This window comes from Nuphar pumila, chromosome 8 (assembly GCF_984573655.1).
Source record: "Nuphar pumila chromosome 8, dmNupPumi1.hap1.1, whole genome shotgun sequence".
NCBI classification, from domain to species: Eukaryota; Viridiplantae; Streptophyta; class Magnoliopsida; order Nymphaeales; family Nymphaeaceae; genus Nuphar; species Nuphar pumila.
The window spans coordinates 15,707,211-15,732,985 of NC_143256.1; the positions used below are offsets into that span (position 1 = coordinate 15,707,211).

General features: G+C 38.5%; 1 protein-coding gene across 1 annotated transcript in view; it reads left to right on the top strand.

Moving 5' to 3' along the window:
- LOC149829670 (actin-interacting protein 1-2-like) overlaps window positions 1-10,051 on the top strand; it is a 33,529-nt gene extending 23,478 nt beyond the window's left edge. The window contains exon 5 of the mRNA XM_090015233.1: window positions 9,794-10,051. Within this exon, the coding sequence (XP_089871359.1) occupies window positions 9,794-10,051 (258 nt within the window). The remainder of the gene's footprint in view (window positions 1-9,793) is intronic.
- The last annotated feature ends 15,724 nt before the right edge of the window (window positions 10,052-25,775 follow it).

Genomic DNA, 25,775 nt, shown 5'->3' on the forward strand with positions numbered 1-25,775 from the left:
AGCCCTGATGAGGCTTGTGCGATATACGCTAAGTCATGGAGGCTTGAGCGTCGTATTACGAACTGCGACCCTGAGTGGTCTATGCATTTACTTGAGTTGAACAGATAGGTGTTTGCCTACTTACCAGACCATCAGTGGTGCCTGACCCCGTTTAATGGGGATTTCAGGTGTTGAACCTGCGTGGCGATATGCGGAGCAAGGCGGCATCAAGTTCCAGGGTTTCTCTAGACAGAGTTGTACTGCTTCCTTTTTATTGAACCTACACTGCTTTCCTAAGCAGTAGTGTTGTAATAAACATATGTTTTCGATAAAATAGAACACTTTGGTGGTCAATGAGTTGCTTGGCCACATACCTGCAACGTGCTCGGAGTTTTCTAAAACTGACGACTCATTATCGTCTTATTCCGCTGCTAAAAGCTTTTCTAAGTTCCGCTGCAATGAAAAAAAAAAAAAAAAAAAAAAAGAAATTCATGAAAATTTTAACTTAGCTTTGTTTTGGAAATCCGGGGCGTTACAGAATTGGTATCAGAGCATGAGTCTGAGAAACCTGGTTCAAGATCCGTCATGGTACCGATATCGCACTGTAAGTATATGTTTTTATACTTTTGTTCTGATCTGGGTGCATCTTTGTATAGATGGCAACTCATGACTCGCGTGGATATTGCTATCGCTGCAAGGTCATGCACGATGAGTGGATATGCCCGTATGAAGTCCAAGACTGCCAATACTGTGGCGAAGATGGGCATTCCGCCAACGAATGCCAAAGGAAATATACCGCCGATATGGGTCGGCGGGCTTCAAAGGGTCTCAGGGATGAGACTTCGCGTGTCAGTGGACCGCATCACTCTAGTGTTGGGAGCAACCATACCCCAACATCTTTTGATGAATTACCAAGGCTGAGGGATTTTGATTTGAACTTCCCTGCAGAAGTCTATCACTCGCCAAGCTACCATCCGGCATCACATATGCCGAGCTTAAATGGCAGGAACAAAAGAGGAGATTCTTTCTGTTCGCCAATCCTTATTCCAGACTCCCAGAGTCTTGATCTTGCTAACTGGGAAAGTGGACTGGAGTCTCTCATATATCCCCAGTATTCGCTTGCTAGTGCGGAAGTGCCGCCCAAGCCAAAGCTAGTAGTGCCTGCACCAAGGCCATGTGGCAATAGATGGACCTTTTGGAGTTCGTCTTCATCAAAGAAATCCAAGTCTTAAAGAGACTGGTGATGTTTTGGAGTCAGTAGACTCATGTATATAGTTTCTCATTGCCTAAAGTCTGCCAGTGCGGCATGACGTTTTGTTTAAGGCAATGCTTGTGTAAATGTGATGTATATTAAGTAAATAAAGCTTTTACTTCCTCATATACATCGAGAAACTAAAAACAAGTGCTTGTGTGTGCATAGATAAATGGCTCCTACGACGAGGAGAACCATACCAAGCGAGGAGTCTCATACGCAAGGATTCCTGTTAGAGACACTCAACAACCTGGTTACCGCCATCCGTGAAACGAGGCCAGAACCAGTCGCACCACGAAACGAGCACCTGGGAGGAGTAACTTATGAGAAGTTCCTCAAGCTTGACCCGCCAGTTTTCATTGGCAGAGCCGATCCTGAGCTCGCGGAGAGTTGGATCGAAGAGACGGAACGTGCCTTCTTAGTACTGGGAGTACCAGAGGAAAAGAAAACCAATTTTGGCACGTATCGGCTGAAAGACAACGCACGGAAGTGGTGGGATACCACTAAGATTATCCAGTTCTCGGAAGTTGAAGTCATTCCTTGGACTGACTTCCGGAGAGCTTTCATGGATAATTACTTTCCATTACACTCCAGGAACAAGAAGAAGATGGAGTTTCTGGAATTGGAGCAGGGTGGCATGAATCTGATTGACTATACCACCAAATTTCAAAATCTTGAACGGTACTGCTCCCGGTTATTTGAGACCGACCAAGAAAGGGCCGACAAGTACATCAATGGACTGCGAGAAGGGCTAAGGTCACGGGTTATCACCAGCATGCCCCAAACGTTTCAAACGGCTGTGGCAGCAGCTTCAAAAATACAAGTGGATTGGGAGCGATCAAAAGTGATCATAGCAAAAAGGCCCATAGTTGATGGTGGGAACAAGAAGAGAATGTTTCCAAGTGGCCAGGGTTCACGACAACCCTTTCAGAAGAAAAGGTTCCAAGGTGGGAACAACACTCAACAAGTTGTAAGGCCAAGGCAGAACATGGCTCCAAACAACCTGCAGTTCAACCCAAACTGCCCAAAATGCCATGTTAATCACGCAAGAGGACCATGTCCACGTGACACAGGTGGATGCTTCTACTGTGGCAAAGTGGGCCACATTGCAAGACAATGCAGGAAGAAGCTTATTGATGAGCAGAGGAGGAATGCCGGATCTGCCGGACCCTCTCAACAAGTACCACAACGAACACAAGTCCAACGACCCCCACCTAGAGTAGAACAAAGGCCTGCTGCAGGTCGTGTATATGCTGTAACGACTGAACAAGTCGAAAATGGTGACCTGATTGAAGGCACCGTACCTGTTAATGGACATGCAGCTTACGTCTTGTTTGATTGTGGTGCTACTCATACGTTTATCTCTGACGATTTCACCGAACAACTCCACGCTTCGGTGCAACCGATTGATAAAATGATCGAAGTATATAACCCGTTGGGTTCACGCACCAAATGTATTCGGTGTGTGAAAAATTTGGATATTGAGATAGCAGGGCAACACTTGCCTACTGATGCCATCCTGATCGATATGATACAGTACGATGTCATTCTGGGAATGAATTGGTTGGCTCAGAATAATGCCAAGATTCTGTGCCGCGAGGGCAGAGTGATTCTATCTCGACCCGGATTACCTAAGATGGAATACCGGTTATCCAAACCAGTTCCACAAAAAAGGCTCATATCAGCACTTAAGGTACAAAAATACCTTAGGAAGGGTGGTGTGGCCTTCCTGTTGAGTCTCTCGGTGGAAAAATCCAACGACCAACCCCTTGAGAGTTTGGAAGTAGTGCGGGAGTTTCCCGATGTGTTTCCTGAGGAATTGCCAGGACTTCCGCCACTTCGTGAGGTTGAATTTGGAATTCAATCCTTACCTGGAACAGCGCCGATATCCAAAGCCCCGTATCGAATGGCGCCAGCTGAACTCAGTGAGTTGAAGTGTCAGTTGGAAGAACTGATGGAACAAGGGTTCATCCGACCAAGTATGTCACCATGGGGAGCCCCGGTACTATTTGTAAAGAAGAAGGATGGATCCCTTCGGTTATGCATCGATTATCGGATGCTTAACCAGGCAACCATTAAAAATAAGTACCCATTGCCTCGGATTGAGGACTTATTCGATCAGCTCAGAACAGCGAGAGTGTTCTCCAAGATCGACCTCAGGTCTGGATACCATCAGCTTAGAGTAAAGGAAGAGGATATACCCAAGACAGCCTTCAGAACGAGATACGGCCATTATGAGTTCGTAGTAATGCCCTTCGGACTCACTAATGCGCCTGCTGCCTTTATGGATCTAATGAACCGGATATTCAGACCATATTTGGATAGCTTTGTCATCGTCTTTATTGATGACATTCTCGTATATTCTGAGAACAAGGAACAACACGTGGAGCACTTGAAAATCGTCTTGAAAACCCTTCAAGATAACCAACTCTATGCTAAGTTTTCAAAATGTGAATTCTGGCTAGATAAAGTGATGTTCCTTGGTCATGTGATCTCAAAAGATGGAATCGCAGTGGATCCTGCGAAGGTGGAAGCTGTGATGGACTAGAAGCAGCCAGAAAATATCACTGAGGTTCGTAGCTTCCTTGGACTTGCCGGATATTATCGGAAGTTCATACAAGACTTCTCCCGAATCGCCGTACCGATGACGAAATTACTTAAAAAGGGAGCCAAGTTTGAATGGACTGACCAGTGTAAGGAGTGCTTTGAGGTTCTCAAACAGAGGCTTACCACTGCCCCTGTCCTTACCTTACCTTCTGGTCAGGGAGGCTTCGTGGCATATACCGATGCCTCAGGAACAGGTCTGGGTTGTGTGTTGATGCAGCATGGCAAAGTAATCGCCTATGCATCACGACAGTTGAGGGTCCATGAGAAAAACTATCCAACCCACGACTTGGAGCTTGCCGCGGTAGTGTTCGCGCTTAAAATCTGGCGACACTACCTGTATGGAGAGAAATTTGAGGTCATGTCGGACCATAAAAGCCTAAAATACCTCTTTTCTCAAAAAGAACTCAATATGCGGCAACGGCGATGGCTGGAATTCCTCAAAGATTATGAATTCACGCTTTCCTATCACCCTGGAAAGGCGAATGTTGTAGCAGATGCCCTTAGTCGCAAGACTGTTGGCACTCTGGCCAGCCTAACCGGACAATGGAAGTTGATGGAGGATTTCGTCAAGTGGAAGCCATTTTTGGCTGATTCAGGTAGAATCAAAATGTCATGTTTGACGATCCACATTGAGTTCCTCGATCGCATCGTAGCCGAACAGTTCAAGGATCCCCAGTACTTGGAATTGAAAGCTCGTGCTGAAAAAGATAACACTTTCTTCCATTTGAAAGAAGATGGAGGAATATGGATGGAAGAAAGAATTTGGGTTCCAAATAACCCTGAGCTAAGACTGGAAGTACTCCAGGAGGCCCATAGTAGCAAATATACTATCCACCCTGGGGGTACAAAGATGTTCCGAGATTTGCAGAGAAAGTACTGGTGGAAGGGTATGAAGCGTGATGTGGCTACGTTTGTCTCGAAGTGTTTGATCTGCCAGCAAGTTAAGATCGAACATCAGCGACCTGGTGGAAAGATGCAACGGATCGAGATTCCAGAATGGAAATGGGAAGGCATTACGATGGATTTCATCGTTGGATTGCCTCGGTCCAAGAGACAACATGACTCAATATGGGTGATCGTAGACAGACTCACCAAGTCTGCTCACTTCCTGCCAATCAACACTCGATACTCAACTGAACGATTGGCAGAGATCTACATTCGGGAAATCGTTAGACTCCATGGAGTGCCGATTTCGATCATATCCGATCGTGACCCGAAGTTCACCTCTCACTTTTGGGAGCAGCTTCAGAGAGCCCTGGGGACGAAACTCAAGTTCAGTACAGCATTCCATCCCCAAACAGATGGGCAATCAGAACGAACCATACAGACTCTTGAAGATATGCTAAGAGCCTGTATGCTGGAATGGAAAGGTGATTGGGATTCCCACCTAGCGTTGGCTGAATTTGCTTATAATAATAGCCACCACGCTAGCATTGGGATGGCGCCGTATGAAGCCTTGTATGGACGACCCTGTAGATCACCGATCCATTGGGGTGAAGTGGGTGAGCGAACCTTGGACTCGCCCATTGTGTTACAGCATTACACTGAGCAGGTCCACATGATCAGAAAGAAGCTACTGGCTGCTCAGAGTCGACAGAAGAGCTACGCCGATCAGCGGCGTAGGGAACTCGCTTTTGCGGTTGGAGATAAGGTTTTTATCAAGGTCTCCCCAACCAAGAGTGTGTTTCGTTTCGGAAAGAAGGGGAAGCTCAGCCCCAGATTCGTTGGTCCCTTCGAGGTTTTGAGCCGGATAGGAGAGACCGCCTACAGAGTAGCATTGCCACCGCAGTATACACAGATACACAATGTATTTCATGTGTCAATGCTTAGAAAATACGTTCACGACCCTTCCCACGTCATCCAACATGAAGATATTGACATCCAGGAGGATATGACGGTGGAAGAAAGGCCAATAGAGATCATGGACCGACGGGAGCAAGTGCTAAGGACAAAGGTCATTCCACTTGTCAAAGTAAGATGGCAACATCACGGAGTCGATGATTGCACTTGGGAGCCCGAATCGGATATGCGGGATAAATATCCTGAACTCTTCACCTTGTACTCTTAGCTGAATTTCGCGGACGAAATTCCTTTAAGGGGGTAATGATGTAAGACCCGCAATTTTTCAGAAAATATCTGAATAAAATTCATGAGGCATTTACCGGTAAAAATAGCATTTCTTCTCAGAATGCGAAACGAATCAATTCCTGCGAGCCAGTTATACTTAGGATATTCGTCGAATCGCGAATATATGCTCAAACACTCGGGAAGCCATAACTTCCTAACTAAACGAAATCAATAGATTCGTACGAGCCAACTTTCTTAGTTACGTCAATACGAAGAAAATGACGTACTCAGAGTTTTTCGGAAAAAATCGCCGGAAACCCGAAATTCTTGCGGGACCCACGGAAATATTGGTGGGACCCACAGAAATATTCCTCAGAAAATATCTGGTGGGACCCACAAAAATATCCCATGGAATATCCAAGTGGGCCCCACACCAAGGAACCTCTTGGAATTAAAAAGAAGCCAAGGGGGTAGTTTGGGCATGAGAAAACCCAAGAGGAGGTGGGCTTGGGCTATAAATAGCCCTCCCCACTCTCTCTCTTCTCATAAAAATCGACCCCCCCTCTCTCTCTTGCCTTCTCTCTCTCTCCTAAACCTCCCCTACCTAGCCTAGCCCACCTGAGCCCACCTGACCTGGTCTGAGCCTGCCTGACTTAGCCTGAGCCTGCCTGACCTGGTCCTAACCCACCTGACCTGGGTCTGAACCCACTTGACCTGGTCCAAACCCAGTTGACTTGACTTGAACCTAGTTGGGTTTAAAGTCAAAGTCAAAGTCCTTTTTGGTCCAGATTCCGGTTTGGATTTCTGAACCCAGACTTAGCCTACTTGAGCTGAGTTCGAACCTACTGAACCCAGTTGACTTGGATTGAACCCTGTTAGGTTCAAACCACTTAGGTTGAGTAGCTTGACCTGCTCTACCTCTTTCTCAACTAAGTCAGCTTCATCTGACTTAGTCTGACCTCTCGAAGGAAGGCTCGAAGCCAAAGAAGCAACCCGGAGCCGTTTCTTCCACGATTTGAAGTAAGTTCGCTTCATTAAACCATCTCTCTCAAGTATTTGATTGTTTGTATATAGAATATACTTTCTGAAGTAGTATCTTGCTTTAGTTCTTGGTTGAGCCCTCTAGGACACTTCGGTGTTCACGCGCTCGCCTCGTAACTATCGTCGGATATATATGTTCGAATACGCAGTATATGCGTTCTTGAAAATAGTATCTCACCCTAGTTCTTGGTTGAGCCCTCTAGGACACTTCGGTGTTCACTCGCTCGCCTCGTAACTATCGTTGGATACAGATCTAGGTGTATATCTGCTGATACTGCCGACGCGTCTTATATCGCACAGGCCATGTAATTTACCTTTGCCGTCGCGTCGTATGATGCCAAGGCTCCCTGCTTTCTGTACTTCCGATTACTGCACTTCCGATTATGCATTTACTTACGCCGTCGCGTCGAACGATGCCAAGGCTCCTGCTTTCTGCAATGTATTTACTTACACCGTCGTGTCGAACGATGCCAAGGCTTCTGCTTTGTTATATATGTAGAATATTTCGTTCAGTTACACACCCTGAACAATAGTATATGCATTTCCTTTACGCCGCCGCTGTATAAAGCACAGGCTTCTGCTTATATTACATATATGGCGCGTAAGTGAGCGTTCAAACGGAGATCAACTCCAAAATCGCCCATGCGATTCCCTTACCGCTCCTCGTACAAGATTCTGCTTGACGAATGAAGCCCCTATTGGAAAGGCTTCGCCTTTTGGCAAAATGCTCTTTACGTAAAGACTAAATCAATTACGTATGGCCTAGCTATGGCCCAAGGTTCCTGCAACCTTGATGGATGCAAAGTACGCACAACGGTGCGCATCCATTTCCCGAGTTAAGCGTAGCGATTTCCCACCAAAGAGGGGAGATGCCGCTGAAACGGATAAAAGAAACGCACGCTTTCTCCGTAAAAGAGAGGAAGTGCTGCTGAAATTCCTGAAGGAGCTAAGAATGGCTCAGAAAGAACGTAGCAGAAGTGCTACCCAGTTATAGAATGCCTTCTACGATGTAGAAAGGTTCGTCGCACCACTGCCGGTAGAGCAGAGAAGGTGTTGACAGAATGGTTGGCAGAAGAGCTGCCGAAACCAGTTAAGTGGCACAATGATGCCCTTTGTTGGAACGATGTCAGAATGACTCGTCTCCCTGACACCTGCAAGGGCATCATACTTGTAAGAGCCGTTGCGCCAAAGTAGTGGTAGCGCCTTGACGAGGTCCTGAGCTCGTTGCGTAAAAATACGCCGAGTAGCCGATCCGTAGAGATCGAGTCATGTGCATGCTCATTGAGAATTATCAGACAACCAGACTCGTAAGGGCCGCTGAGCCGGAGTGTGTTGTTTCCACCGAAAGAGGTGAAGTGCTCGTCAAAGCCGAAGTGCCGAGAGCAGAGTTAAGCATGCATATGAATAAAACTTTTGTTCCACGGTGAAAACCGTGTGGTTGATTGGGGTCGGGTACATACTTCTCAAAGGCTGCCCTATAGGCATGCAATGTTCGTCAAGTAATTGTAAGACCGGCAGGCCCCTTTCAGAATTTCTCACCGAGGAAGACGGTGATGGCGCAGCCTTGAGTGACATATATTTCACCCGAACCTGATAGAGTTCATTGATGGCCTTCGTCACTCAGAGGTATGGAGGTCGTGGTTATCCTTAAATATCTAAGGATTGAACCCAACTACTGCAGTAGCAGAATGCATTCGGATACCTAGTAAGGATCTCTTCCGGTATGCTGTACCGTCCTACTAGGGGGATGGGGTCAACAGGCCTCTGGGGTATCTAAAATACATAGAATAATCAACCCCCAGATCGTCGCGTTGTCGCCCAGATATGAGTCCCCTAAGCCCAGGGGGAGGTGCAATTATCGAAACAAAGCATTAGCTTAGGTACAGCGCTACTTTGAATGTATGAGTGGATGACGTTGTTGAGTCAGTCCTGCATAACCTTTGTGAAGGTGTCATGGTCGGTATACTACTGGACCGATTGGGAAAGAACCCCATTGATATCCGTACGACTAAGTGAAGCTCGGAGAGCTGTCCTTAGATTCGTAGGATACGGATGTGCCAAGCATAAAGGCTTGAGCTAGACATCCATTCGTGACTCTGAGGAAGTCAAGGCTAAGTCGTAGAGACTTGAGAGGTTATTCTAACTCACAGCCCTGAAGAGGCTCATGCGAAGTCATGACGACTTGCGTGGATGTTCAACTCATAGCCCTGATGAGGCTTGTGCGATATACGCTAAGTCATGGAGGCTTGAGCGTCGTATTACGAACTGCGACCCTGAGTGGTCTATGCATTTACTTGAGTTGAACAGATAGGTGTTTGCCTACTTACCAGACCATCAGTGGTGCCTGACCCCGTTTAATGGGGATTTCAGGTGTTGAACCTGCGTGGCGATATGCGGAGCAAGGCGGCATCAAGTTCCAGGGTTTCTCTAGACAGAGTTGTACTGCTTCCTTTTTATTGAACCTACACTGCTTTCCTAAGCAGTAGTGTTGTAATAAACATATGTTTTTGATAAAATAGAACACTTTGGTGGTCAATGAGTTGCTTGGCCACATACCTGCAACGTGCTCGGAGTTTTCTAAAACTGACGACTCATTATCGTCTTATTCCGCTGCTAAAAGCTTTTCTAAGTTCCGCTGCAATGAAAAAAAAAAAAAAAAAAAAAAAAAGAAATTCATGAAAATTTTAACTTAGCTTTGTTTTGGAAATCCGGGGCGTTACAGTCCATCTCTCTTTCTTCCTTTCCCTTCCGCATTAATCCTTTTTAGAAATGTAATGTTAATTACCAAGGTTTGATTTTTAACTTCCTGAACATTTGTCTCACTAACCAGTTGACTATCTTCTGCAGGTTAAGCTTAAGAACATGTTGTACCATACTGCTCGTATAAATTGTGTGGCTTGGTCTCCTGATAGCACAATGGTTGCTACGGGATCTCTAGACACAAGCATAATTATATATGAAGTTGATAAGCCAGCTTCAAGTCGTATAACCATAAAGGGTGCTCACTTGGGAGGTGTTTATGGATTAGTTTTCAATGATGATTGCACTGTTGTAAGCTCTGGTGAAGATGCATGCATTCGTGTGTGGAGATTAGTGCAGCAGTAACGGGATCGTAACTGCAATTGATGGTTGATTTGGTTTTGGAAGCAAGTTGTGTGGCCTTACATTTCTTGCTCTGTGCAGTCTTCGTCAAAAGAATTCTCTGTTTTGTTTGTAGGAAAACCCTTTCCAGTTTGTCTTTGATTGAAGACTAGAAGAACATAGCAGAATGGTTCGTGTTTTGATATGATTTTGCTGATGTGAGTTTTTTGCCTTTTTTGGGTTATATTGGGTGTTTTTTTTTTCCTTCTCCTTTTGTCGGTCTGATCAGCCATGCATACACCTAAATATTTTCCATGATCATATTTGTGTATGCAATGTTCATTGCTGGAATTGTGATGAAATAATAGAATGCTTAATCCCTTGGCCTATTCGCACTCTCTTCTTTGTTCAAGCATGGATATTGCTTTCTTTTCGGGGGGGGGGGGATGAAAGAGACACTCTTTTGTAGGAAAGAGAACTTTTACTAAGGGAGGTGAAACAAACATCTCCATGGAAAACATGTGGTGGTGTTTACATAATAAAGGCAAACAAGCATCTTTCCTGTCAAAATGGGTTCACACCACTGTTGTCTGTATCGGAATCGGACTTGTATCGTTTGGCCCAATGATTCAGGTGAATCCTCCAATATCCATTCTCAAGTGAATTATTCTGAATTGGCCAAAAAATAATTAAAAAATATTGTGTCAATCAGAACGTGACACATGTTAAAGCCATTAAAATAATATAAAAAATTAATTTTAATCTATTTTTTACATTTTATTAAAAAATAGCCAATTCAGGTCAGTATTTTCTGGTGCATCGACATTCAGGCCAATATCGACAACACTGGTTCACACCTTCCCCCCATGGGAAAGAACTTTTTCTCATGCGTCCCTTCAAGAAGTGGCTTCCCTTGGGTGGGGATGCAATAAATGCCCTCTTGATGATATTTCGATCTTAAGAATGTGAAATAAGTCTCCATATGGAAACTGGTAGTTGGAGGGAGTTTATGCATTTGACAAAGTGGCAGCAGTCCATTTCTGGATTTGGCATCTACCATTTTATGAGGTGGTAGTTGCTAAATCCAGTTTTCAATGCAAATACAAAGGCCGTCTCACCTCCTTTCTCAAATGCATAAAGTGCCTTAACATCATTCTCTGGCACAACTGCCACTCAGTGAATCATATTTTTGATCCTATATCCGACCAAATTTGATTGTTCAGTTGCATTTGATAAGCTAAAACTATTCGAGTATAATTCGATTCTGATTTTGCTATCAAATCTGATAAATATCCAAATTTGAAGGATATCTGAATCTGTTTATATGTAACATATAGCGATTACGTAATGATTTATTGTGATAGGTATTATTATGTACAGTGATTACTGTGATAGTGATTACTATGTATAGTGATTATTGTGACCTATGTATAGCGATTAGTACGTATAGCGATTACTTTGATATTGATTATTGTGTATATGATTACAGTGATAGCGAGTGTGCAACGATTATTATATATAGGAATTACTGTGTATAGCGACATGTAAAAGTACAAATGAGAGTAATTTTGATTTGATACAAATAATATGTTATTTTGTGCTACACAGAGGTCAGAAGATAAGTAGAGCGCCAGGTGAAAAGCTCAAAGGGCGGTGTCAGTGGCCTGCAGTTCTGTCGTAATATGGACATCTGAGTGAATATCAGAATGATCAATTATGAAATATGCACTTCAGTGGCTTTCTCGTGTTGGAACACTATGACCCACCCGGTCAATAAGTGAAATCATAAGATGAACACATTCCAGTTTGATTCTTTTGAGATCACCATGACCCTAGAAGATGTGCCACAAATTACGGGTCTTAAGTGACATAGAATTGTTGTCCTAGCATGAGATTCAAACTATAATGCAAGGGACAAGTGCACGACCCTTCTAGGAATGTCGATGGAGGATTGGGGTCAATGTATTTTTGGTGAAAGCAATTTCACATTAATGAAAGTTTCTTCTTTTCGTAATAAATGGGAAGGCCGGTCTGCTACATGTGCATCTGAAAGAGCTGACCAAGAGTTGCGCAGCTTCCTTCTTTATGTTTTTGGACTTACTCTATTTTCGGATTTGTTTGGTTCGAGGTTAAGTTACCTGTGGCTGCAGTTCTTGAAAGACTTCGATGAAGTAGACAACTATGCATGGGGTGCTACTATTCTTGCATTCTTATGCAGTCAACTTTACCGTGTGAGTAAGGGTACAAAAACCGTCGAAGGGTTTTAGCCATTTGTTAAGGTAATTATTTATTAAATATTTGGTAGTTATAGACTAATGTCGTTGAAGGTTATAGTCTTACTAATATATTATTTTTGTAGGCCTGAGCATGAGAGCATATTGTTGCCTTTTGTCCTCAGTGTGGCCCTGCGATTTATGGTTTTTCCAAGATCGACCGATAGGCTACAATAAATGTCAAGGAGGATAATGCTAAGTTCATTTTAGATGGTCTGCAATTAAATGAGGTAAATGGTTTAAAATCGTTTATAATCGTTTCAGCATTTATCATTCATTAGTATAAATTGTTGAAATGTTTAGCATTCTTAAGTAATCATCGCTGCAAGAATTTGTCTTCGTTAGTACAAATCATTATCGCATTAGCATTTAGCATTCATTAGTATAAATCGTTCTAATGTTTAACATTCTAAAGTAATGATTGCTTATAAGATTTTGTATTCCTTAGTACAAATCGTTATTGCTTTAGCATTTAACTTTTATTAGTGTAAATCTTTGAAATGTTTAGCATTTTTAAGTAATCATTGCTGTAGGATTTTGTCTTCGTTAGTACAAATCATTATCGTATTAGCATTTAGCATTCATTAGTATAAATCGTTCTAATGTTTAACATTATTAAGTAATGATCGTTGCAGGATTTTGTATTCCTTAGTATAAATTGGTATCGCTTTAGCATTTAACTTTTATTAGTGTAAATCGTTATAATCTTTAGCATTCTTAAGTAATGATCGTTGAATGATTTTGTCTTCGTTAGTACAAAGCGGTATCGTTTTAGCATTCATTATTGTAAATTGTTGTAATATGTAGCATTCATTAGTGTAAATCATTTTAATACAAAACATTCATTAGCAACAATCGTTGTAATATATTTAGCACTCGTTATTATAAATCATTTTAATATTTAGCATTCATTAGCATGAATAATTATGCCTATACCTAAACCATAATCTCCAATGTACAGGTTGTGTGGAGACTGTATGAAGATGGGGAGGACGAGGACCAAGAGGTTATTGCTGAGGCTGCGAGACTGTCTGGCTGCAATATTTGGCTATTTAGCAAATCTGAAGCCAAGTTGCAGCATGGTAGTCAAGTTCTCCTGTAAGCTGGCTTGGGACAGTCTACCCCAAAGCAGCTTGTGGAAGTGAGAAGGAAGATGAATAGTGGTGGGGTCAGGAACAAGAATCAGCACGAATGCTTTAGGAAACAATTGGATAGCTGGAACAAATGAGGTGTTTGTAACATAGCATATGATTATAAAGAACGACAATATGACCTCAACTATTTTAAAAAATATTAGGAACCCATGCATCAAAATCTGGAGATTGAGAAGAAGCAACGTGAAAATATTGGGAACCCATGCATCCCTCTCGTCCCCCAACATGTCAACTCCCAGCATAGAAAAAATGTTCATCGTGTCCCTCTGCCTACAACAACGATTCCCTCAGTTGTAGTACACGGTGAGTTGCAAACACAACTCACAAAAAAGAAGGTAGTCTCTGTCACAAGGTTAGAGATGTTGGAGAGAGAGAATAAGGAGTTACGGAAGTAGGTGCAAAATTTGGAGAGATAAATGCGATCACAATATGGTACACTGGTAGAGATGATTACCAGTGGTTTGAATAAGTTCGAGGAAACCAAGAGGCCACCGAGAAAAGAGAGTCCACCAAGGAAAAGAAAGAGACGATTTGTATATCATAGTCCATCTGAGTCGTCAAGTGCTACTGAATAAACATTATGTGATTTTTGTATCCCGATAATTATTTATTGTAATTCTATAATTCTTTGTTGTAATTCTATAATTCTTTTTTGTAATGTGACATTCTATAAATATATAATTCTTTTTTTAATAAGTTCAACACACAAGTGCTACTGAATAAATTGTTGTAATGTTCGGCCTTCATAAAAAAAAATTGAAGAAGCATTTAGCGTTGTGTACTACAGAAATTATGATTTACTTTTACGACCTTTCTTCCTATCGTGATTTACACAAAAAATGATAAAAGGCTGAAAGGATTTGTACGTATAAAGGCTACATGTTATCACGATTTGCTTGATACCGATTGACTTGCAATCAGTTCTATAAGAGATCGCGATTTGTTTTTTATAGAAGAAGTGTTCTATCACGATCTGTACACCCATGAACATAAAGCAAAAATGATTTGTCCTATCGTGATTTGTGTTTACGAGCTTTGTCTATAAGAATGATATGCCCTATCACGATTAGGGTTTAGGTTTTTGTGTTTTAAGGGTTTAGGGTTTTAGAATTTAAGGTTTAGGGTTTAGGGTCTAGGGTTTAGGGTTTGGTGTTTAGTGTTTTAGGGTTTAGGGTTTTAGGTTTTAGGGTTTGTAGTTTAGGCTTTAGGGTTTGGGGTTTGGGGTTTGGGGTTTGGGGTTTGGGGTTTGGAGTTTAGGGTTTAAGTTTTGGATCTATCTATATTTCAAATGGATCATCTTAAATAAAAAAAATTTGGGTTTATTTGATACCCAAATAAATTTAATTAAAAAATATATATGTAAATGTGTATATATATATATATATAATAGTTTAGATTGGGTTTGCCTTTACGAGCTTTGTCTAAGTGAACGACACGTCATATCGCGATCTACACAATGACTGATTCATAAAAGGTAAAAAAAGAAAAACAATAAACAAATCGAGACGATGTTTAGACTTAGTAAAGAACAAATCGAGTTAACTTCAATGATACAAATCAATGTAACTTTATAAATACAAATTGATTTCCTTCACAAAGACATATCATTGTCGCGGTAACTTCATAACTACAAATCGATGTGATTTACAACCACATTCATTTACAAAAAATATGAGTATTTAGTTATAATACATCATAATCAATGGTTTGGCTTAGATACAATACATGACCATCATAGATATGGAAATAGTTTAGACTCAGATCAGGGTTTGGACTGGACCTATAAGAGATTTGGATCCGTTTAAGACCCAAATAAATCTAATCTAATGTAAAAGTATTTTAGATCCATTTAGAGACCAAATTGGATCCTACTAAGAAAATAAGATATTGAATCTACTTAAAGACTCAATTTGATCTCATTATGTATATTAACATTTAGACCCATTTGGAGATCCAATTGGATTCCAGTAAGTAAATAAGGCTTTTGGATCTACCTGAGACCTAAATGGTTCTCATGAAGGTAAAATGAATTTGTTTAAATCTGAATTCAATTCGAGGTCCAAATAACTCCTACTTAAGAAAAAAAGAATTGGATTCACTTATGATCTAAATGAATCATTTTAGTGTACTGTGAATTTTACTAAAATATAATAAGTTTTTGATCTATCTAAATTCCAAATGGATCATACTTAAATATAATAACTTTTGGGTTCATTTGAGACCCAAATAAATTTAATTAAAATATATATATGTAAATTTGTATCTCTCTCTATATATAATAGTTTAGATTGGGTTTAAATTTGATGAGAGCTAAATAGGTCTCACATCCAACCCAATCCAATCACTCCCCTACCTAAACCCATCTGACAATCAAATACATCTCATCCCACCAAATCCATTTGAATATCCTATTACGATTTGCCTTTACGAGCTTTGTCTATATGAATGATATGTCCTATCGCGATTTACAAAATGACTGATTCATAAAAGGCAGAAAAGAAAAACAACAAACAAATCGACACAATGTTTAGACTTAGTAAAGTATAAATTGAGGTAACTTCAGCGATACAAATCGAGGTAACTTCATAAATACAAATCGATTTCATTGAGAAAGACAAACAAAGGCATATTGTTGCTTGATATTGATGGACTTGCAATCAATTATAATTCATTTTTGCAAAAGGCAAATGAAATGATGTTTTTTAATTAATGTGCAATGCAATTTATTTGTGTGCGCTTTTTTAAAATGAGCGGTATGTGAAACGATGTTTCCTTTATAAATGAATGACAGGTCGCACAAGTTTAGGAGGGTGTCGCTTCGCTTTGCTTCATCAGTAAAGAATAGACGAAGTGACATTTCCTTTATAAATGATGAGTTTGTGGTTTGAACATATAACAGACAAATTATGTAAATCTCTCTGGGTTGAAATAAAAATTAATTTTACTAAACATGTCAATAAGTTGGACTGTTATTTGTAGCAAAGGTAAATCGTTGTCTCCGACATAGATGTCATTGTGTAAATCACTTAAGGACATTATCTGGTATAACGATTCAAATACAATATATGTACAACAATTTGAAGAATTTTGCAAAAGTTTTGAGAAGAAACTTGGAGAAAGAATGGCAATTTTTGTGTTTTGAGCCAAACTTGGAGTATTCGAGCTTGGAGGAACCGAGTAGGATGCCTTCCATCCTCATGGTATCGTGATGGACATGAAGGGCATCCACCATTGTTGTTTTAAGTGCATCTCTGCTACTGTTCGTGACCCATAATGTTGCATGTGTTCCTTGGTGGCAATTTTAGATTACACTTCTTATCTTGTGACCACTAGGATTGAAGAAACATGTTTGTGGCTTGAACTGGCCAATTTTTGTCTCCATCAGTTTGGCTAAAACCCAATTGCTCTATTAAATTTGTGTTGTGGATGTTGTTATTGCTTCTTAAATCTGTCATTTCATTGTTAGAGTTGGATTGTGTTGCACCATATTTGAAACATGCATGTCTTTTGAATGAATACAGATTTGTTAAGTTATTTTCTTGAAAGCTTGTGTGGTTGATTATCTTTCGTGTTTGAGTTGAGCATTGTCTAACCGGAGTTGGGTTTCAGAGAAAGGGCAGTTGAAAATTTGATAAATCACCATTGGAAGTATATTTTTTGTGCAGGTCAAATTTTAACCACCAAAAAATTAAAATCGAAAATCAAAACTTGTGCATTTGTGCTTGATGTGTGTTTATGCATTTTGGTTTGTCTGACCCAGTCCTGATAATCAGAGTGTATCTTCGTAGATATAGGTCTATTTTGTGCTTACTTAGATTTGTTGAAAATCTAATGAACTCTCCTATATTTCCAGTGTTCAGTCCGCTGACAGATTTTGTATTTGCAGTCACCAAAAATAGATCTGAACAAAGAGTACAGTCATTCGAGTGACTGTATTTCTGGTGCATCATTCAGACCGGTTATTCATACCATATCATGGCACCCCGATATCAAAAAATTATAATTATTGATTCGTTGGAAAGATATTTTTGTTTTCTGTGTTTTCTCTGTTAATCAGTTTTTTCAAATTTAGTGACCTACTAAGTCAAATTCTAGTAGTATCAGTCATTGTCATATTCCATAAAATTTCACTTTGACTGCTTTTGCAATAGAATTTTATTTCGATGTCTTGATCACGAACTGACTTATTGTCGGTGTGCACCATATTCCATAAAACTAAATAAAAGGATAAAGAAACTACACAAAAATACCTTTTCAATGATACCTGATTTGCAGAAAAACTACGAACGAGATACAACCCTGACAACATTCTTAAAACAAGAGCTGAACAAGCATGGTTATTCCTATCCCAATTATTCTATACTATTTTTTAGCCATTTATACTAGAAACCCAAAAACATAATAAAAAGAATAGAGGCATATCGAGGTGTTATATTTCCAATGCCACCAAGGTTACCATGATCTAATGAGTGGTTGGAGAGAAACATCATTTAAAAGTTAGACTATTTGGTTGTTCCAGTCTACAAAGCATGTTTCGTTTCCAATTTTGTAAGTCCGACGAGAACCTTAGAGGGGTTTTGAGTTCTGACTCAAAATAGAAAACTTATTGACATGTATCTTAACTTTCCAACAACTTAAAAATATATGTTTTCAACGTTGAATCAGAGAGATACATATCTGAGAACAATGAATGTTCAACAAAAATTTGTAAATATGCGAATATGCGAATTTTCTCCTAAATACACGATCTTCCTTTTAAATATGCAAAATTCCTCCTGAATATGTGATTTTTCTCTCAAATATTTAAATTTTCTCTTAAATATGTGTCTAAGTATTGCATCCAAGATTTGCTACAGACTTTACCACTTTTTTTTTACCCAAAAAATGAAAGATTATGAAAAAATATAAAGAAGAACAAACAAACTAGGCATAAATACATTACCAACGATACTTGATTTGCTAGAAAATGATAAACGGATGCAGGGATACAACCCTAATAACATTTTTAAAATAAAAGATGAACAAATGTGATTGTGCCTATCCTGATTATTCTATGCTATTTTCTAGCCACGTGCCAAAAATCTAAAAAAATAATAAAAAGTGCAGAGAGATCATGCTGTTCGCTTTTTAATGCCACTAAGATCAGCTTGATCAGATTAGTGGTGGGGAAGAAACATTCTTTGAAAGATAGATTGTTCAATTATTCTAGTTTGTAGGGCATATTTCTGTTCTATTTTTTAAACTCAAAAACATAAACCTTAGAAGGGTTTTCAGTTCTTAATAAGAACAGGAAAGTTACAGGCCTATATCTTCTTCTAACGACTATAAAAATATAGGTTTTCATTATTAGATCAGAGAGATACAGATATGAAAAAAAAATGGTTTTGCAGAAAATACGTGAATATGCAAATTTCTCTTAAACATGTGAATTTTCTCCTATATATGTATTTTTTTCTCTCAAATATGAAAATATTCTCCTAAATATGTGAATTTCTTCTTAAATATGAGAAATTTCTCTTAAATATGTGAATTTTCTCTTATATATGCAATTTTTTTTCCAAATATATAAATTTTCTCCTAAATATTTATTTTTTCTCTCAAATATATGAATTTCTTCCTAAATATGCAAATTTCCTACCAAATATGTGAATGTCCTCTCAAATATATGATTTTCCTCCTAAATATGTGAATTTCTTCATAAATATGTGGGTTTCTTTCAAATATGCGATTTTTTGCTTAAATATATGATTTTCTTCTCAAATATTTAGGAGAAATCACATATTTAAGAGAAAATTCACATATTTGGAAAAAAATTTGTATATTTGAGAAAAAATGCATATATTTGGAAGAAAATTTATATATTTAGAAGGAAATTTGTATATTTAAGAGAAAAATATCATATATATAAGAGGAAATTCATATGTTTAGAAGGAAATTTACATATTTAGGATGAAATTTGCATATTCACATATTTTTTGCAGAATAATTTTTGTTCTCAAATCTTTATTTCTCATATCCGAAGTTGAAAACCTATATTTTTATAATAGTTGGAAAGCGGAAACACAAGACTGTAACTTTTCTGTTTTAAGTCAGAACCGAAAAGCCCTTTAGGGTTCCCCTTTCTCAGTTTCAAAATCAGAACAGAAATATATTCTGCAGACTGAAACAACCAAACAATCTATCTTCTAGTGGATATTTTTCTCCAACCTTTCATCAGATTAAGGTGATCTTGGTGGTGTTGGAAAGCTAAGGCCTCAATCTGTCTCTTTTCTTTTTATTATTTTTTTGGATTTTTGATGCAGGTGGGCAGAAAATAATATAGAATAATCTGGATAAACACAATCACACCTATTCATCTCATATTTTAGGAATCATGTCAGGGTTGTTTCTCAATGCTTGTTCATTGTTTTTTAGCGAATTAGGAATCGTTGAAAATGTGTTTTGTCAAGTTTCTTTGTTTTTTTATGTATTTTTCAAAAATCCTTCATTTTCTAAGTAAAAAATTAATGGCAAATTCTAACACATATCTTAAATGCAATACTTTGACACATATTTAGAAAAAAAATCACATATGTAGGAGAAAATCACATATTTAGGAGGAAATTCATATATTTGGGAGAAAATTCACATATTTTAAAGAAAATTTGCATATTTTTTGCATGACAGTCTTTGTTCTCTGATATGTATCTCTCTGATATGATGTTGAAAATTTACATTTTTATAGTTGTTGAAAATGAGATACATGCATGTAACTTTCTTGTTTTGTGTAACAACTAAAAACCCCTTTAGGATTCTCGTTTTTGAGTTCTAAAACTGAAACAAAAACATGCTCTGCAGACTAGAATAACCAAACAGTCTATCTTTCAAAGGATATTTCTCCCCAACCACTCATTAGATTAAGGTGATCTTTATGGTATTGGAAAGTTAATGCCTCGATTTGTCTTTGTCCCTTTTGTTGTTTTTTCAGATTTCTACTGCAGGTGGTCATTAGCATAGAATAATAGGGATAACCACAGTCGTGCCTTTTCATCTCCTGTTTAGAAATGTTGTAAGGGTTGTATCTCAACATTTGTTCACAATTTTTCAGCGAATTAGGTATCGTTGAAATGGTATTTATGTCTAATTTCTTTGTTCTTTTGTGTGTGTTTTTGAAATCATTTATTTTTTAGGTAAAAAATCAGTGATAAGGTCTGTCATAAATCTTTGATGCAATACTTGGGAACATGTTTGGGGGACAATTTGCATATCTGAAAGAAAACCACTCATGCAAAGGTTAAAATGGTCTTTTTAATGACAGATATTTGCAATTTTGGACATCAAACAAATTTTTGAAAATTATAAGGTTTTTCGTGAAATGCATCATTTTTGTCGTACAATACTTATGATAATTTTTCATACTTTTATTATCTCCCTTTCTGCCCCTCTTAAAACATATTGGCATCAATGCACTCTTAAAAAGTGTTTGCCATGTAGAACATTTGTCGGTCGAACAAGCAAAGCGACAAATGTTCTGGATATAAGAATCTTGAGTGAGAGACAAATGTTTTGGACTTTTGCATCCCCTCAATTAAATTGAGCACAGAACACACATGATAGGTGAATCAAATGCGGGACAACACCTCAGCAGGGAGTGTGGTGTCCCTCCAAGAGATTCTTCGGTGAATCAAACACCCCCTTAACATGATTGCACATCCACAAAATCATTTTTCGAGTTGCTGGTCCATAATAATTCTACATCCACACACAAGGGCTAGTACCAAGATCTAATCAGTCACCAGCAAGGCACAATCTAATCGGTCAAACCCACCATTAGGTGTAAAAAAACTAATAAAAATATGTAAGTGTGCACAAGTCTATTTGAGTTTGAGATTAAAGGAGCAGCTAACAACCATGACTATATGACACTAGCCAATCACACGACAGCATTGCATGGGGCCCACAACTACAAAGTTTAGACCCCACGTGAAATGTTGTCATGTGTTTGCCTGTGTCAAATAGCCATGGCACTTAGCCATTCTTTGAAATACTGCTCTAACATCTTATGAAATTGGGATCCTCAAAGGATTTTTAGCTTGACCCCCTTGCCAAAAAGCCTTGCATTTTTGGCAGTTTTGAAGATTTTAGATCCACGGATTTGAGATCTCTCATTTTAGTAATTGGAGGATTTGGCATGAGTTACCAATGGGGCTCGGCGTGGTTGGTAAGAGCTATCAGTGTACGTCTCCTTGTGGTGGGATGTTGCAGGTTAAAAAACCTTAGTGGTACATTGAACAATAACTGGTGGGGTTATGCCTAACCCCATCTTGCCTTTCTAAAAAAAAGGATTTGGCATCTGTCGAATTTGACTTCAATCTAGAGATCTGTAACAAACCAAACTCATCCATATTGAAAAGTGGATTTTTTTTTTATAATTGTGGAAACTCTACCCAGAGATCCGGAGCCTTACAGATATAACACAATCCAAACCACAAGGGATCTTACATTAACCCAACAATCGACTAATTAACTTTATTCATCAATAATTAAAGTTTAAGAACATAATCAAATAAATGTCCTTAATTATAGAGCCACACTGTCCCAAAAAAAATATCAGAAAGTAGTCATGAAGCCTCATAAGCCCCATATAGTAGATGTCCTCATCATTGGGCTTCAGGACCTATGAAAAACATAAAGAGCACAGGGTCAAAATTAAATATCCTGTGTACGAATTTTTCTAAAGATACAAATAGGCAAGAGAAGTATAAATCAATTCATATAACATTTTTAGAGGAACATGACTACAACTATCTCATAATCCAAACAACCAATCATGCATTTAATAACAATTAGCATGCAACACCAATATCTCACATGAAATGAAAATAGGTAAAGGTGCATAAACTAATTTCAGAATAGTAAATATGCATGATATCAATGCACATGCATGAATAGCTTATTAAATTCTTGTCAGAGTTTTCTTTTGTATGCATGTCGCTATTAAATGTACACAATTTTAGTTTCACTTTTCATTAAAACCTGCGGATATGAAAAAATGGGCACAATAATTCCCGAAGTTCAAGATATCCTAGTTATAGCTTAACACATAATTTGTGTTTTATTAATGGGTTTCAGATTTGGCCCTCGACCTATATCAAAAATCAATGTCATACATCATAACATTAGAAATCAACATTTAATGTCGGAACACCAGGAAAATCAACATCTACTGATATCACTTTCTTGGTATACCAATAATAACTATGTCTTCACACCACCCTCAGGCAAAGTGACAGAAACTCCCTAAATCGTGGCTGAGAGGTGAACCACCATATCATATTTAGGAGAACAATCGCACACAGAGTTTTAGTATCCTTACGGTTCTCCAAAACCGCCATCTAGGATTCCCATAATGTAAAAGGAACATTCAAGAAGAAACATTAATTACACTATTTTATCTTTTTTATCTTTTATCAAAAGACATTCCTTTCAAAAGATTTATTTTACAAATCAACATGCAAAATACAACATGTGACATTGGCCCGTTACAAAATTTAACAGTGCAATTAATTCAGAAATCAATAGTTTCAAATGGATTTTTGCAATGCATAGAATAAACTTAGAGCAACACCTACTCATGGTCCACATGGCCTACAGTGGATCACATCTGACCACTGGTGCATCTTATGCAAAGTGAACATGTGATCACATAATTATCCAAACATGTTCACAAATGCACATTCATTCACACACAATACGAATGTGCATGAATAAACAATTTACATATGCATATGAACACATGCTTTCAATATACATTTTTATTTTCATGATTCATCTCATGCATAATATACAGACGTACACATGATCATGCTGATGCAACAACAATGTAATTTCAGAATTCACGTGTTCACTATATGCATATTTAAGCCAACACAAAACTCAAGTTCATGAGCATATGTAAACAACCACATCTTTACCAAATTCGAGTATGCTCGGGTTACCAATCAAAACATATTGAGCCCGAAGGTATGTTAATCATACACGGCATAACACTAAGACCTCATTGGCAATCGGTTAGGCTTAGGCAAAACCATCACGGCCTCAACCGATAACCATATGCAGTCTCATATTAATTTCTCCACGTATGTGGTGTCTCTTTACGACACAACCATATAAAAATTTTGTGACATTTTTTGATACAAGAACAGTCACATAAAAGCATGCATAATCAGTCACATAACATATTTTTAGTAATATTCATAAGGCATGACAATCCTGTAAAAGTGTGCATAACAGTCATATAGAAGCACACATTATGTAACGTTTTATAAAGCATGAACAGTCTTATCATGACATACATGAATAGTCACATGATTATGTATTTAACCAGTCCGATAATTTGTCATGTAACCAGCTGAAAATCAACTATATGACAGGCTGAAATTTTTGTTATGAAACAGGCCATAAACTGACTATATAATAGGTTGAAATTTTTATTATGTAACATGCCATAAATTGGCTATATGACAGGCTGAAAATATGTCATATATCAGGCCAAGAATTCGGTAATGTACATGCAAAAAATCAACTATATAATAGGCCAAAAAAAATCAGACTTACTACAGTTCATGTGGCAACAACAAAACAAGCCATATTCAAACAGTGGCAGCATACCTGATCTTAACTTAGAGTTCAAGATGAAACTTTAAAGGTTGTTTTGATGCTGGCCTAAATGGCAGCATCAAACAAAGTTGGATATGGGTCCTAGACGATGATAATCGATTGGGCTAAAACCCACTGACATCAGCTCCATTTCATCATTTTTTTTGTTTGAGTCTATCCCAGCTGACTGCAGTCAGCTGGAGTGTAACACATGAGATCTGCTCAGCTGACTACAGTCAGTTGGGCTTGACAGGCTTAGAAACTGCTCAGCCGACTACAGTTGGCTGGGCATGACAGATTATAAAATATGATCAGCCAACTGTAGTTGGTTGGGCACATAAGTGTTTGAATTATACTTAGTCGACTGCAGTTGGTTGGGCATATTAGTGTCTCGTATTATTTTTTGAACCCTGCTCAGCTAACAACACTTGGATGGGCCTGTGTACTAGAGAAACTGCTCAGCCGACTTTTGTCAGCTAGGTTGGTTGGGCATATTAGTGTCAGTTGACTTTTGTCAGCTAGGTTGTGTACATGAGATCTGCTCAGCTGACTACAGTCAGTTGGGCTTGACAGGCTTAGAAACTGCTCAGCCGACTACAGTTGGCTGGGCATGACAGATTATAAAATATGATCAGCCAACTGTAGTTGGTTGGGCACATAAGTGTTTGAATTATACTTAGTCGACTGCAGTTGGTTGGGCATATTAGTGTCTCGTATTATTTTTTGAACCCTGCTCAGCTAACAACACTTGGATGGGCCTGTGTACTAGAGAAACTGCTCAGCCGACTTTTGTCAGCTAGGTTGTTCACAGTTCATAAAAAAATGAAATAAATTTGAAAATCAATCCTAAAACCATAATTTACGAAATTTGGGTTTTGGTGACATAATGTAAAACATGAACAGTCTTATATAATGCATTAAACAATTATATTAGTATGTTATATGACCAGTCTGAACACTTATCATGCCACAGGTCGAGAACTGATCATGTACAGACCAAGAACCAGCCATATAATAGACCAATATCTTAATCATGTAACAGACCAAAAATCTAGTTATGTAACATGCTGAAAATCTATCGCATAACAGGCCAAAAAAAAAAAAAATCATTGACATCCGTAGATCCGGACCAAATTTGCACGTTTATGAGGCTTGTCAGATCTGTCCACCATTACAATAGGAAGATCTATCCACATTTGTCCATACACATGGTAGGACAGATTTATCCTTGTGAACAGTGGAACAAATCTAACTATATGCACCGAAAATCGAAACAGCATGCATAGGCTAAAAGAATAAAATTTATGGATGGTTATAATATATATATATATATATATATATTATAACCATATATATATATATATATATATATATATATATAAAACTAATGTAATGTTATCTATCAATCTCTCTCTATATATATACCTAGTAAAATCATATTCTCATTTTTTTCTTCTTTTTTCATTCCACCAAAAACATTACATAAACCTCATCTGTGCTATTTCTCTGCATTTGAATCAAGAAGGAAGCCTGTACCTTTTTTTGAAGCTCAAAAGAGACCAGGAGAAAGATCGAATGATCGGAGAGAAAAAGAGCCTTCTTCTCCTTCTTCTTTTCTTCTTATTTTTTCTTCTCTTTCTTTCTCTCCCACGGTTTCTCTCTCTCTCTCTCTTTGTTTCTTCT